Source organism: Hemibagrus wyckioides, linkage group LG08 (genome assembly GCF_019097595.1).
Source record: "Hemibagrus wyckioides isolate EC202008001 linkage group LG08, SWU_Hwy_1.0, whole genome shotgun sequence".
Classification (NCBI taxonomy): domain Eukaryota; kingdom Metazoa; phylum Chordata; class Actinopteri; order Siluriformes; family Bagridae; genus Hemibagrus; species Hemibagrus wyckioides.
The window spans coordinates 5,546,325-5,562,418 of NC_080717.1; the positions used below are offsets into that span (position 1 = coordinate 5,546,325).

Consider the following 16,094-nt stretch of genomic DNA (forward strand, 5'->3'; position numbering starts at 1 on the left):
CCTTTAAAGAAGATGTTGCTGTGTGATGTAATCAGAAATAATATGTAACACATAGCGAGCCATTGTTCAGTTCTATTACTGAAAATATAAATAACTTCTGTTCAGATTACAATGGGGAAACGGTCAGGTTACGGAGGCGCTTAACCTCATTTTCTGGACGATTATTAAAGTCTAAGGATTCTCCAGATCTTTCTGTAGTAATGGAGTGAGACAACGGCTTTTCAGTCGTGTCTAGACCATCAGCGTTAAAGACAAGCACTTGTGTTTAAGCCCCAAAATCGACGGATAAAACAGCAGGCTGATATGGAAGATTGTGTTTTTTTCACGGCAGATACAATAGAAAATAATTATGGTTTAGAAGAACCGATTTTAAACAATTGAGGAAAAACAGCTAAAATCAGCTAATATTATTTTATTAATTTTTTAATTTTTAATTTTACAAGATATCATGGCTACTAAAGTGTGATACTAAATCTAGGTTATTTAATGTAAATTTGTAGATAGCATATAGGCTACTTTCCATGCTTTAATCTACATTTCCTGGATGAATAAAAATATTTTTCATAAATGTAAATTTAGGTTCAATTTTTGTTCCTCTTTTAATGGTAGCAGTAAAGATCGCTTTAATGTAAAGTTAATTGATTAACATTCATGGCATTTGGCAGATGCCCTTATCCAGAGCGACTTCCATTTTATCTCATTTTTATACAATTGAGCAATTGTGGATTAAGGGCCTTGCTCAGGGGTCCAGCAGTGGCACCTTGCATTCAAACTCACAACTTTTTCCTTTTAGTAGTCCAACACCTTGACCACTGATTAACCACTTACTATCATGATTAATCACAAAAGAAGCCTTTGTTTTTTCTTTCTTTAGATATCCCAGCCATGGAGGTTGGGGTCAAGGCTCAGGGTTAGCCATGATGCTGCACCCCTGGAGTAGAGAGGGCTAAGTGCCTTGCCCAAGGGCCCAATGGTAGCAGCTTGGCAGTGCTGAGGCTTGAACCCTGACCTTCCAATCAACAACCCCGAGCCTTAACCTCTTGAGTTAATAACCGAGACATAACACGGTTTTGTTTACTGCAGATATATCTCAGGTGTGAATCCTCAGGTTGGGAAATATGTGCAGTTTTAATATTAACTCCTCACTAAAGGCACCTAACCTGACCCAAAGTAAGAATCTGCCATGTTTTCTAAACATATTTTTGAAGAACAGGTGCGAATGCCTCAAAACAAAAAGCAAATGAGTTTATTTTGTCTCGGGAGCAACTGAAAAGTTTTCTGAAGCATTGTTTTGTCTCCAGTAGCATATGTTCGGCATGTGGCCATCTCGCACCACGCTCTCAGCCTCTCTGTTCTAACAACCTGGACGCTCGTGCAATTCAAAGAAGGTTTAACAAAAAGATCATTTTAATTGGCTGAAAAAACAAATTATGCGTCCTCACAGTGCTGTTGCCAGGCCATTGTTTTTGCATGCGTGGAAGGAAAAGTGAATTAGGATGACATGTGTTGCCCCTTTTGTGCAGAGAGCCAGGAAGAGTGGCGAGGCTTCCTGCCAGCGTGGCGCTAAATAATGCACCATGTCATCAGAGCACTGGAGAGACGGAGATCTCTGTGCAGAGAATCTGATTACTTTAATTAGGCAAACCAACTGGTGTATTCATTAATTTCTTAAATAATTGACCCAATCATTATTTTTTATTACTTTTCTGGGACTTAAACTCACAACCTTTAAACCCCTGTTAGAGATTGATACTTCACCATGAAGCTAAAGACAAGCCAAGATTGTAGTTCTATAGTCTATTAACTTTTATTCATCCCAGTACTCCTGTTCACCATATTCAGAGCTGATTTAACCCTTTATTCCCGTACAATAACATTCCAGTTAGCCGGAAGAATGGAATTCAACTTATAAGACATTATCTTCTAACCTTCTAACCTGGATAACCTTACACAGAATTTTAGTGGTTGAAGATAACACCTTCAAATGTTATGAAAAAGCACTTGGGGTGTCTCAGAGAGAAGAAATTGGTTTAATATCAACATTTGCTTTGAAGATAGAACTAATTTTGGTTTTTTTTTTTAGAAGTTTCTTATGAACAATTTGCCCCTAGGTAAAAATAGGTTGAAATATTATGAATAACTACAAATTCTTAAAGCCCTGAGTGTCTACTTTTATTTGAGCCATTAATCACCTCTGTGGAGTTAGACATGACAAAGAAATTCAATGCCGAACATCGCCAAACCAGGCGGAAATGATGTCACCTAGAAAAGTTCTAGAAGGTTCCACTAAAAATCTGACATGATTCCTCCCTCATGTCATATCCATGCCTCAGACAGTGTTTTCTTTGCATCTTTCACCTCCCATTAAAGATCTAACCCGCTATCCAGATTTCTGTAAAGTCCATGTCTAGTATTTAAAAAGTGCTCTACACATGCAATTAATCTGAAGTGAACTGAATTCCAGGAAGGAAATGATTCAACCCTTACACCACGAAGACTTTTTAGACTTATATGTGGCTGGCAATCTAATCACAAACTTTCTCGCTAATGTTCTGAAGAGCTAGAATTAGCACAGCTCAGTGCATTAACAGTAATAAGTGTATGTAATGGACTTCTGAAAACTTCCGAACATACTGTTCTTCCACACGCGATCCAAAGCTATTATGATGTCAGCAATGACTACTTTACTGAATCACTGGCATGTTTCCTCGTTATGTATTTAATTAAAGCTCCATGGGGTGTATTATCTACTCAAGAATAATCAGGTGCTTTATTCAGGAGAATTGATTGTTGATTGTCTGCATGGATAATAAACAATTTATGGCGTCTTAATTCGATAAAGAATATTAGATAAATTACATTGGAACCTCGGCATAAGAATTTAAGGTGAAAATTTGTATTGTGAAACGAGTTTTCCCATAAGAAATAATGTAAACGCAGATAATCCGTTCCAGCCACCCAAAAATATGACCTATTTTACCAATATGTACTGTAAACTGTATGGCTGCTTACAAAGAACTGACCCAAGCCAAGCATTCCATGTCAAGGGTCATCACAGGAAGTCGTGCCACCAAGCTTGGGCTAAAAATACAACAAATCACCCACACCTCCAATATGTCAACAATAAAATGCCCAAAAAATCATGTAGCATTTGAAAGCATGTCAAAGGTACCATTGGTATCATGGGTCACTGACTGAAACTCGCTTTGGTTGGCTTCGCTTGCCTTTAAATTGATGCAAACAAATTTTGAACGGCTCCCAGACATACTCGCAACTTAGCCGGCACTCAGCTCAGTTCATTCGTACGACGAAAATACTTCATATGCCGATGCAAATTTCTTGCAGGCCTTGAGGTTCCACTGTATAGTGCAAGAATGTCACATTAAAGCTCCAGGGTTTGGGGTTCGATCCTTAGTTCTGGCTGCAGATTGTGTGAGGTTGCTCATGTCCACAAGGGTTATGCCCTATTCAAAATTGTGTGAATAGGACATTTTTCTCTGGCTCTGGAGCCACTTTAACCTAATCAGGATAAATCTCCAACCACAAAAAAACCAAATGTAAATATTTATCTGTTAAATATGTTCAGCTTCTTGTCAGCCCATATATTTGGCACATTCCTGAATTAATTATAGGATGGTATTTAATTTACATTTCATTAGAGTATCGATTTTAACAGCTTTCTAATTAGAGATAGACCACTTTATATTCTAGAGGGACGGTGACTTTGTAGTTGGTGAACAGCTAATGGAAATACAGCCTCATGATTGAGCTTGTTGTCATTAAATATTTCAAACACACAGAATTGTTTTGCGAATTGATCTTAACGACAAATGAGTGAATTACTTTAGAAGATGCTTTTGAGCAAATTTGCTTATGATTGATTCATATAAAATAGACCAGACACAGAGATCAGTCTTTTTTTTAACAGCCACATTAAAGGCTTGTAGTTTGTGTGTAAGAAGCTATGGAAAGAACAAGAAAAAAAAAATCAATAATTAATCAATATGTTATTAATATAGAAAGTGGATAAAAAAAACGTAATTAACATACTTTAAAAAAAATAAAAAGAAAAGAAAAGAAAAGATTTTTTGAAAGTACTGCGCTTTAAAGTGTACCTTGAGAATAAAATTATCTTGCAAAAAAAAAGATGAATAAATAATGCCATCAAAAAATAGCAAAATGGGCCAGAAAAAAAGCTCACAAGCTGAAAATAAATAATAATAATAATAATAATAATAATAATAATAATAATAATAAATAAAATGTCACAATTCTAAAATAAATAAGTAAATACTTAAAACAATCAATCAAAAAATATACATTTACAATATTTGCAAAATACAGAGAAGACTTTTTCAAGGTAAGTTCAACTTTTCCTGAAATAAGGACATTTTTATTATAGAAATAATAAACGATAATTAATAAACCAGTAAGTTCTGTGATTTTGCACAATTAAAAAAAAAGAATAAATAAATAAATAAAACATTCCCTTATATATATCTACAGCTTACACAGAGAATGAAAGAATAATCTGTCTTGAGTCATATGCTACTGTAACTAGATCCTAGAAATCGAATTTGCATATGCCATCGTCTATTATGACAGCTGTAATAATCGGATCATAATACTGTTATAATAATGTTATGACAGCATATGGCATCAGACGTGACAGATGCATGACATGGTTAATAGCACACTGTCAGTTTTTACCAGCCGTACATGAGGATCATATGCCATGAAATCAGGATTTAATGTGTTTTGCCATTTAAGCACGGTCTTAATCAGACGAAGGCTACTCCATACCTAACAGTAACCGTGATTATCAAAGTGAAGTTGTAGAGAAATCCAGATGAACAGTGATTTTATCATTTAAATGATGTAATAATTAAGCTCCCATGGTATTACATTGCTTATTAGATGAGGTGTTTTTAATTCAGTAATTACTGCAGTACGCTGTTTGTCATTAAATCTTTTGAATGCATTAACCGAAGTGAGAGGAAGCTCGCAGGCGGCAGCCATTTAGGACTCATTTAGTTGTAGAAGAAAAGAAAAAAAAACACAAATAAAAGAAAAAATAAAAAAGTTTTCAGGGGTTTATTTTTATTATTATTCCTATACAGTATGTAATTTCTTGATGGAAGGAAAAGACATTAATAAAATACTCATTAAAAAAATTAAATATAAAATTATAAAATCATTTAATATTTAAATAAAACAAACTTTGAAATGTAATCTATATTAAGCATAATAATTATTTATTTATTTATTTATTTTTATTATATATATATATATATATATATATATATATAATACATAACATTGCATTTGACAAGTCTAACACACTCATCCAGTTTGGTGCAGTGTATAAGAACTGAACTTATGTTTCAGACTTCACTTCTTTCCTCTGCTTAAAAAAACAAAAAGTCCTACTACACCCTCGTTATCTCCGTTTTCCTATAATCAATCTTTCTTTATTTCTATTTCTCTGTATTTATTTTTCTTCCACATCCACACAATCACCTATGGGAGACAGGAAGCTGGAACAGATGGTAGAGGATGTACTGGCGCTCTACTCTAGCATATATAACACCCATGCATTAAAAAAGAGAAACACACTCAGTCCCCTCCAAATGTCCTCAGTCTAATGCACCAATCTGTCACGCTCTTCTCCTGCCTGGCCTCAATTAGGGCTGACACCAATACATCTGTCAGCGGCGAGCTAACATTCCACGTCGCATTCGATAACAGACGTCTTAGCCCGGTTCCTGGCGTACCTGTGTCCTTCCGTGCAGCGAATAAGACACTCATCTAAATATACCGTGATACTTTAGAGAGACACGGGCTCTATAGAAAGTTCCGGCTTTCCGCTCTCGATCCCAGGTGTGCGTCTTTTCCCTAAATCGATGGCGCTCATTTTAAAAATCAATGGCTCTTTCGAAGCAGTCTTCTCCTCTGTTTATCTAGCTCATTTGTTTGCCAGGACACTGCAAGGCTTTCGCCATGTCAATGAGATCATTTTCCTTCCAGACAGGAAATGAATTGCGCATCCATTCTGATAACAAAGCGTCCTTTCTTTAATCCTCAACAAGCAGGAAGCTATGAGATGGCAAATGCAATAAGCTTTAATTTAATTCATTTCCCACGCTCATAAACTCAGGCTTTTATCATGTGTGTATCCGTCCTCTTCCTCAGTTCCTCCTGTTATCCGGGTGTATCCAGAGAGTCAGGCACGTGAACCCGGAGTCACGGCCAGTCTGAGGTGTCACGCCGAGGGGATCCCTGACCCACAGCTGTCCTGGTTGAAGAACGGCATGGACATCTCTACTAAACTGTCCAAACAGCTCACACTACAAGGTGAACCATGAGCAAGTGTCACTCCCTCTTTCACTACTCTCATTTTTTCTGTCATATCTATCCCTTCCTTCCTTACTTACTTCTCTTACTTTTTCTCTTTCTTTCTTTCTTTCTTTCTTTCTTTCTTTCTTTCTTTACACACTATATATTTCTGATACATTTCCCTTTCCCTTTTCCCCTTCCTTCCTTCCTTCCTTCCTTCCTTCCTTCCTTCCTTCTCTAACTTTTTCTCAGACTTCTTTCTTTTTTTCTTTCTTTCTTTCTTTCTTTCTTTCTTTCTTTCTTTCTTTCTTTCTTTCTTTCCACACTATATATTTCTAATACATTTCCCTTCCTTCCTTCCTTCTTTCCTTCCTTCTTTTGTTCCTTCCTTCCTTCCTTCCTTCCTTCCTTCCTTCCTTCTCTACCTTTTTCTCAGACTTTCTTTCTTTCTTTCTTTCTTTCTTTCTTTCTTTCTTCCTTCCTTCCTTCCTTCCTTCCTTCCTTCCTTCCTTCCTTCCTTCCTTCTCTAACTTTTTCTCAGACTTCTTTCTTTCTTTCTTTCTTTCTTTCTTTCTTTCTTTCTTTCTTTCCACACTATATATTTCTAATACATTTCCCTTCCTTCCTTCTTTCCTTCCTTCTTTTGTTCCTTCCTTCCTTCCTTCTCTACCTTTTTCTCAGACTTTCTTTCTTTCTTTCTTTCTTTCTTTCTTTCTTTTTCAATACTCAGTCTTTCCTTTTTTCATCTAACCTAATATGTCAAACAGAACATCACAACAGAATCATTGAGTTTCTCTTACTTAAAACAATAATAATAAGCTTATGATTAGAGAAGGATCCTCATCCTCATCCTCATCCTCATCCTCCACAGAACCGAACATGCACAAACAGAAGCACGGATTCTGTCTCTGTTCCGATCCTTTGTGTTTTCACTCTGGAATCGCTCTCATCACATCCTGTCATGTGGCTGGTCAGTCGGTCAGCTCCATGGCCTGATGGCGGTAGATAACTAGCATGGGGTCTTTTTTTAGGATCTAGACCTTTTGTTTTCTAAAATGTTTCCCAGTAGGCCTGTAATCACACCATAAAGCCAGCTATTCAAACCAAACATAAAACTCAACATGACAACCTGGAAGCAGCACGGATTTCTCAACTGCTGTCAAAAACACACTAAGTGTCCCATTACAGGAGTTTACTGAAGTGGAATTCTGTGAGTGTTAAAGTGGTGTATTTATTCATTTATTTATTTATTTTGTGTGTGTGTGTGTGTGTGTGAGATTTGTTTTTTCAGCATTATATTTGAACATATATGTCATTCTGCTCCTTTCTCTCATTTTTATGTCTTCTCCCAGCTAATGGGAGCGAAGTGCACATCAGTAACGTCCACTTCGAGGACACCGGAGCGTACACCTGCATCGCCCGGAACGAAGCCGGTGTGGATGAGGACATCTCGTCTCTGTTCGTAGAGGATTCTGCACGCAAGTCATGTACGTTGAAATCTCCTATATGTTTCCCGTGTTACTTTTTGTCATAGTGTAAAATATCTGTATGATATGCAAATAAAGGGTTAGTGGGCGGGGCTTGATGCACCAGTCATCAACGTCCTCAAATCAATGCTGAACCTCATTCATATATTTTTATGTGAGAATCTGTAAAATTGGTTTATTATCTATAAAAGGAGGAAGAAAAAGAGTTTAAAAATAATAATAATTCAATAAAACTATCATTATTGTTATTATTACTATTAGTAGTAGTAGTAGTAGTAATAATAACAATAATAATAATAATAAATAGAAATAACATGGAAAAGTGGATGAAGCATGATTAACATACTTAAAAAAATAGAAAGGAAACTTTAAAGCTTTAAAGCTTACCTTGAGAATAAATGTATCTTTCAAATAAACAAAAGTAAAAAAAAAAACATTAATAAACAAATAATGCTCTTAAAATAGTAAAATAAAAATAGTAAAATGGGCCAGAAAAAGCCCCAAGCTGTAAATAAATAAATAAATAAATAAATAAATAAATAAATAAATAAATAAATAAATAAATATACACATTTTATATACAAGAAAGTAAAAGTGTTTTAAAATTCTTGGCTAATCTGCATGTTGATATTGATGTCCCAATGCTGATGATGATCATTTTGGCAATTAAAAAATTTAAATAAATAAATAAATAATCAAACATGATAAACAACAAAAAAAGTAAAAATAAAAAAAAACAGCTACCAGTATCCTAGTAATAATTGTCTGTAATCCCAATTTAATTCCTTTTTCTTTTCTTTTTTTTGAGGATTTATTCAAGTGAACATAATAACCATTTATACACAATTAAGCAATTTTACAGTAGCACTGTTTGGGAGATGGTGCTGCAATTGTGAAGGTAATACATCATTTTCACTGGGTTCAATACACAGGATATGGAAAATAAGTCTCGATATTGATCTCAATTAAGCCTCAAAAAAGAAAAACAAATAAACTGCTTAAATATATTAAGTGTTAGCTCAGTAATTCAGTAGTCGGGCTGACTCTGTAGTGATTATTAATGAACTAACACAGAATTTATGGTATATCAATATTTACACATGGCTTCCATCGTTATACCTCATAAAGCCTTAGCTTATAAAACAGCACTTGATCCAGTGCCTATTTTTTCCAATATAGAGTAGGTACCACATCCTCCACAGACTTTCCATGGACTTTTTTGAGTATTGATAAGAATTAATATCATAGTGTCATAGTTATGTATATAACTGCTCACAATTGATGATGATAATAATAATAAACTTAAAGCTACACCAATCAGGCCTAACATTATGAGCAGTGACAGGTGAAGTGAATAACAACGAAGGGCCAAATTATGATGGCTAGATGACTGGATCAGAGCATCTTCAAAACTGCAGCTCTTATAGGGTGTTCCTGGTCTGCAGTGGTCAGTATCTATCAAAAGTGGTCCAAGGAAGAAACAGTGGTGAACCAGCAACAGGGTCATGGACGGCCAAGGCTCATTGATGCATGTGGGGAGCGAAGGCTGGTCTGAGCTACTTTTCCTGAAGAAGTTAATGCTGATTCTGAGAGAAAGGTGCCAGAATACGCCGTGCATCACAGTTTGTGGCGTATGGGGCTGCATAGCCGCAGAACAGTCAGGGTGCCCAGGTGGTCATGACTGATATGTTTGGTCAGTGTAAATCATACAAGCTCTTAAATAGCTCTTAATTTGGCTGATAGCCAAAGGAAGAAAGGAAGGGATAGCGTAACGCTGAAACCATCCCTCGGTCACGATATCATATAAGTGTACTCTTATACACCTACACTGAATCCAGGGCTCAGAAGGATAGTCAACACTGTAGCTTGTACCATTTGACTGGTTCCACCTGCGGTTTGTTGTTCTTTATCCGTCCAAAAACGAGATCGAAATCTGTTACAGAGTGTGTGCTGTGAGATATTTAGTGATTCCGGCTATAGGCTTCACAGTGTACACTCCAGATGAAGAGGTTGTCATGTCAGACAGTTGGGAGATGTAGTACGTCGACAGAGTTCAGAAGGTTGGCTGTAGAGAAACCTGGCTTTGCCCTGTACAAAACAAAGAAGGGTTTTAACACGGGTCACCAGCTTGAGACATGACTGCTGTTTCGCCTGCATGAATAATCCATGAGGGAGTGTTTTTCCTTCCTCCGTGCCCTGCTATTAACACTACTACATTACAACACCAGCATTTCACGATTAGGTTAAGATATTGCTACGATTAAAAATGTGCCTTTGGACGTTGTGCTTAAGGATATTAATTTCGCAGTTCGAATGCCTTGATGAAAGCATGTTAGTGTTAGATTTGGCAGATAGCGCTACAACTGTCACTTTGAATAAAAGGAGAGATAGAACACAGTCGGAGATTTTTTTATGCTACGATTCCTGCCGAGCCACACTCATGAGTCTGGGATAAAAAAACAAATATATTTTTTATTGCTTTATTCCACAGAACTGTAGACTTTCCTGTAGTTTCAGCTACAAGGTTGTGTCCACTGGATCAACCTACACAAGGTAACAATTGCAGAGGTTTAAAGAAGCTTTCTGTGAAGAGATGTTTATGGAAGGAGTCTCCAGTGTAAGCCATTTTTAACAGTTATTACTCGGTGGCTCAAGTGGTTAAGGGTCTGGGTTGTAGATCTGGGGTTCAAGCCCCAGCACTGTTGCCACTGTTGGGTCCTTGAGCAAGGCCCTTAACCTGCGCTGTATCATGGCTGACCCTGCACTCTGACCCCAACCTCCAAGGCTGGGACATGCGAAGAAAGAATTTCACTGTGCTGTAACGTATATATGTGACAAATAAAGGCTATTTCTATTTTCTAAAGCTATAAAAGTTTCTAATTTCTTCATATACTATATCTATTTTGAGGTTCATTTGGAAGCAGACTCTTGCAAGTAACCCTAATCTGTTAGTTTGGGGTTTTTTAGCTCACACTTGAATATAATTGGTGTATTATTTGCCTCTCAAATGCAACAAATCACATTATAGAGAATGTGATTAGATAGAATAGAAGTCTTTGTTTGTCACATATACATTACAGCACAGTGAAATTCTTTCTTCATATATCACGACTTTGGAGGTTGGGGTCAGAGCGCAGGGTCAGCCATGATACAGTACCCCTGGAGCAGGGAAGGTTAAGGGCCTTGCTCAAAGACCCAACAGTGGCAACTTGGCGGTGTTGGGGCTTGAACCCCCGGTCAATGACCCAGAGCCTTAACCACTTGAGCCACCGAGTAATAAAAAAGGCTACCACTGGAGACTCCTTCTATAAACTTCTCTACACAGAAAGCGTCTTTATATCTCTGCAGTTGTTACCTTGTGTAGGTTGATCCAGTGGATACAACGTTTCTTCACATATCACGACTTTGGAGGTTGGGGTCAGAGCGCAGCCTCAGCCATGATACAGTACCCCTGGAGCTGTGAGGGTTAAGGGCCTTGCTCAAGGACCCAACAGTGGCAACTTGGCAGAGCTGGAGCTTGAGCACTGATCCTCCAATCAACAACCCAGAGCCTTAACCACTTAAGTCTCCACTGCCCACCACTGCCGAATCTAATATTTTACTAAGTATACAGTATGTAAAAATATAAATAAACATTCTCTATTATTGTGATTGTTAAAGCTGTATCTCAACCATTGAGCATTTAAAGGCTTCGCATGTATGAGTTGGTGTTGAATCTGTATTAAACTCAGATGTTGAGCTGATTTATTGTTGCTCAGGAGCTTCTGGTTACACAAGTCCAAATGAATGTTTATGACTTTAGAAAGGACATTATTCATAATGACACTCCCCAGTGTTTAGAATAATTTATAATCATACTCTGCGGTTTCACCCAATTGAGGATGAGGTTGCCTTTTGAGTCTGGTTCCTCTCAAGGTTTCTTCCTCTTACCATCTAAGGGAGTTTTTCCTCACCACAGTCACCTCAGGCTTGGTCATTAGGGATTAATATGAATACATTTAAAATATTAGTCTAATATTAAACTTTTTGTACTATAATTCTTATGTTCTGCTTTAAGAAAATGTCCATTGTTAAATGCACTATACAAATAATTGAATTGAATTAAAGGGGGAAAAATGCATTAGGTATTAATATAGGGTTTGAACAGAAAGTGACATATAGTCTTAAACGATATCTACTGTATAATTATTAATCGTTGAAGATCTTACACTAGACTCATGCATTTATATATTTCTGCATCTACACATGAATCTGTTTTACGTTGACAAACGGCCTAATTTAACATCCAGTAAAAAGTAAAGACGATGCACATGACTAATTAGTGACGTGACTGAAATAACGCACGTTTCTCGGCTGTAATTATGATCGTACATTGGAAAGAGTGATGTGTTATTGCCATGACTCAGAGAGAAAAAAATCATGGAGAAGAACATCACTAATTTAGGTGCTGCAGACAACCACAACAACAACACCACCACCACCACCGCTTCCCAGCTGTTGGTGGATGGATAATAGGATGTCATGGGGAGCTGGAATCCACAATCCAAAAAAACATATGCAGAAAAAAACCTAATATATATATAATGTATAACCGACTGCCCTTGAGTGCACATTTTACTTCCGCTGACATTCCTGCATCCTGAGAAAAATTCCTAATTTAGCCAGACATTAGGCAACGTCTCACACTCCAGGATATGTACAGTTGTTGTTTATTCGTCTCTCGCTATCGATCGCCTCCCTCGCTCTAGGTTTGCTGTCAGGATTATCCCTTCACACGCTATAATTTGGCATTTCACACTGTCAGACACTGAACACAGCACAGCAACAGTGTTATTCCCCTGCCACCGTCTGCTGGATGTGACCACCGTGTCCACTGACCCATTGTTATAGTCCAGATAACTCTGGAAGAGCTATAAAAATATGTGGCTGACAACATCACATCAACACAACGCCCTTTTCCACGAGGCAACAGATGAAATACTGTAAATATACTTTGTGTTTTCTCCAACTTTTCTTCTGCATTGAATTCATTCCAATTCTAATTTTATTTGTCACGTACACAACCATAAAGTACTACGATATGGTGAAATGCTTTTCGACTGTCTGTGTCTTAGAATGTAAAATAGAGTAACAATAGTTAAAACAAAAATAGGCATACAACCTATACAGCAGCAAAGGAAAAATATTTTGGACATTATATATTATAGATAAATATAGATCAGTGGCAGAACAGCATGATGTGTCACAGAAGCATAGAAGTAGAATAAAAATAGAAGTAAAATAACAATAGAATTGTTAAAAATAGACAAAATATAAATAGATCCTATACAGTAGCAAAGGAAAACTATATTATATTATATTATATTATGTTATGTTATGTTATATTATATTATATTATATTATATTATATTATATTATATTATATTATATTATATTATATTATATTATATTATATTATATTAAATTATATTATATTATATGGATTGGTAGCAAAACAGTATGACGTGTCACAGAAGCATAGAAGTAGAATAAAAATAGAAGTAAAATAACAATAGAATTGTTAAAAATAGACAAAATATAAATAGATCCTATACAGTAGCAAAGGAAAATTATATTATATTATATTATATTATATTATATTATATTATATTATATTATATTATATTATATTATATTATATTATATTATATTATATGGATTGGTAGCAAAACAATATGACGTGTCACAGAAGTAGAATAAAAATTGAGTTACAATAAGAATATAAATAAAATTATCTGTAAAATAGCAAAGGAGAAAGTATAATCATTAATATATATTTTATATAAAGTGCAGATGTGTCCCAATGTGTCCAATGTAAGTGCTATAAATAAAAATCCAGTTGAGGTAAAATGTGAAAAGTCCAAGCTCTAGTTCTGTCTTTTGTCCTGGTTGAAGGCCCGAATGTCATCTTGGAACACGTTCCTCCTCATTCTCTCTGTCTTGGCCTCCATGGAGAGCTTCTCTAACCACAACAAAAGAGAAGAGTCCATTGTCAATCTGTTAAAATGAGGTCCTTCCCTAATGCTTGTAATTAATATTTTTTGTAGGTTCAAGTGACTGCAAAAAAATCGAATCCCCAGAACGTTTAGTTAGGTCACTTGCTGTAATTGTAGGCTAAGAAAACCAATATTTGCTTGCAGTCATTCTCTTCACCTGACAGAACTCCTGCTGATGCGAGACATCCCATGAGACTCAGCGTTTCAGTCAATGGTTTACTGTAATTATAGCCACATTTTAAAGATTTTTCCCTTTTCCAGCTTCTGGCTCACAGGACAATTGGGCAGGATACCAATTTCAGTCTCAAATATATAATGTTTGGGGGGCGGATCCTAATCGCAGTGTGTGTTGAGCGACAGCCAATAGAAAAAGAGCATAAATTCGGTCTTCATTTCAATATTACAAATATACTGTATATATCCTGTATTTCTGCATACTTCATTGATGGTCATTGATTCTCGGAATAATAGAGCTGTTTGAAAGTTTTAACGTTTGTTTATGAAAGTGTCTGTGTTCACGGTGATTTATGTCAAACAACAGTTTTAAGTCTAAGGGCAAAATTGTTGTATGTACACACTTGATTTACAAATATCATACATTATAAACAAGGAAAATGAATATAAATTTAAATATTTATGTTAAATGTCAGTTTTTATCCATAAATGTAAACGTTAAATGTAGAAGCTTCAATACATCACTCGTGTACTCATTTTATAATAGTTTTATAAACCTCTGAGCATCTTGCATCATTGGAAAGGGATAGCATAGAGTCAGGGTTGCCAGGGTCACAGTTTTCACCCGAAATAGTGCTAGTTTTCGAAGGTGGAAAACAGGAAACAGAAATAATTCGATTAAATTCCTTTTGGAAACATAGAAGTAATGTGAATTCTGAGAATGAAGAGCACAAAATGATCCACATAACCATCTCATTTCTTTTTAAAGATATATTTAAATAATTGATTCTGGATGCTCGTTAGGGACCGTGATGTCCTCAGTGTAACTGTTCAATCTGGATATTAGTCTGTGCTATGATATTAGACATGCAGGATTATAGAAACAGGTATAAAAGGCATGTAGAATATTAAATCGTTAGCTAAACGCTAGAAAGATTGGATGTTTCAACACTGAATCATAAATAGAATGTACACAGGCAGGTTGTGGAAGCGGATACTTGTACTAAATGCAGCTCTTAAGCATGTAGACAATATTGAGACGTTATAAATCCAGCTTTTTAGTTTAGAAAAATAATAATGACGATAAAAGTAAGAGTGGTTTGACCTTGACAGGAGAAATCAGGTTTCTAATTGCTTAGACTGGCTGTCTTTAAACATAAACATCAACTAAAGACTCTTCATGAGGTACTTAAACTAGCACTTCATGTTGTAAATACCGTAAATGTAAATATAATTGTTCATCTCAGCTTCGCAGTCTTGGTGTTCCATCATCACAGCTGTGAACTGTGTATCTTGTGAATCATCATATTTAAGGTCATTATTTGGCAGGAAATTGCAGTCTTTTTAAATACTTGACATGGGCTTTACAGAAATCTGAAGGGACATTTAGATGTGGTAGAAGTAGCTGGTTAAGTTGTTGGACTACTGATTAGAAGGTTGTGAGTTTGAATCCCAGGTCCACCAAGCTGTCACTGCTGGGCCCCTGAGCAAGGCAAACAAAAGTTTCTATCTTCAAAGTAAATGTTGATATCAAACCCATTTCTGCACTCTGAGATGCCCCAAGTGCTTGTTCATGAGCAGCTAAAATCTGAAGGTGTTTTCTTCAATCGCTAAAATTCCGTGTAAGGTTATCCAACAGAGGGAAAAACCACATGTCTCACTCTGAAAGAAAACAGAGTCCTGACTCATCTTATATCAGACTCGCGTTTAATAAATAATTTATCTGTGTATTCTGATGAAAAAACGTCCCATAAGTCCATTTCCATTCCGCTGGCTTAAATGGAGTGTCAGTATACTGGTATAAAGGGTTAAAATACATTAGCTGCTCTGGGTTAAGTGTTTCACGGCTGCTCAAATTGTCTCGTGACCTCAGAATATCCATTTATTAAAAAAATAACCGTCACCTAAGCAGAGCTGAAGAAATCAGGCAGAATTGCATTGGCTCAAATCAAATGTACCACTGAGTGTGTGAAGGACGAAACAAAGACATGCCCAAGGCACTTGCCATGATTAGTTTTCTATTTGTGCTGCTGAGCTAATTAGAGTTTGACTCTTGGTTCGC

General features: G+C 36.2%; 1 protein-coding gene across 2 annotated transcripts in view; it reads left to right on the top strand.

Annotated features, from left to right (window-relative positions):
* The window catches only part of fstl5 (follistatin-like 5), a 159,581-nt gene that overhangs the window by 118,523 nt on the left and 24,964 nt on the right, over positions 1-16,094 (top strand). For both annotated transcript variants that reach the window (XM_058396178.1, XM_058396180.1), the window contains exons 9-10: positions 6,193-6,354; positions 7,689-7,823. In XM_058396178.1, the coding sequence (XP_058252161.1) occupies positions 6,193-6,354; positions 7,689-7,823 (297 nt within the window). The remainder of the gene's footprint in view (positions 1-6,192; positions 6,355-7,688; positions 7,824-16,094) is intronic.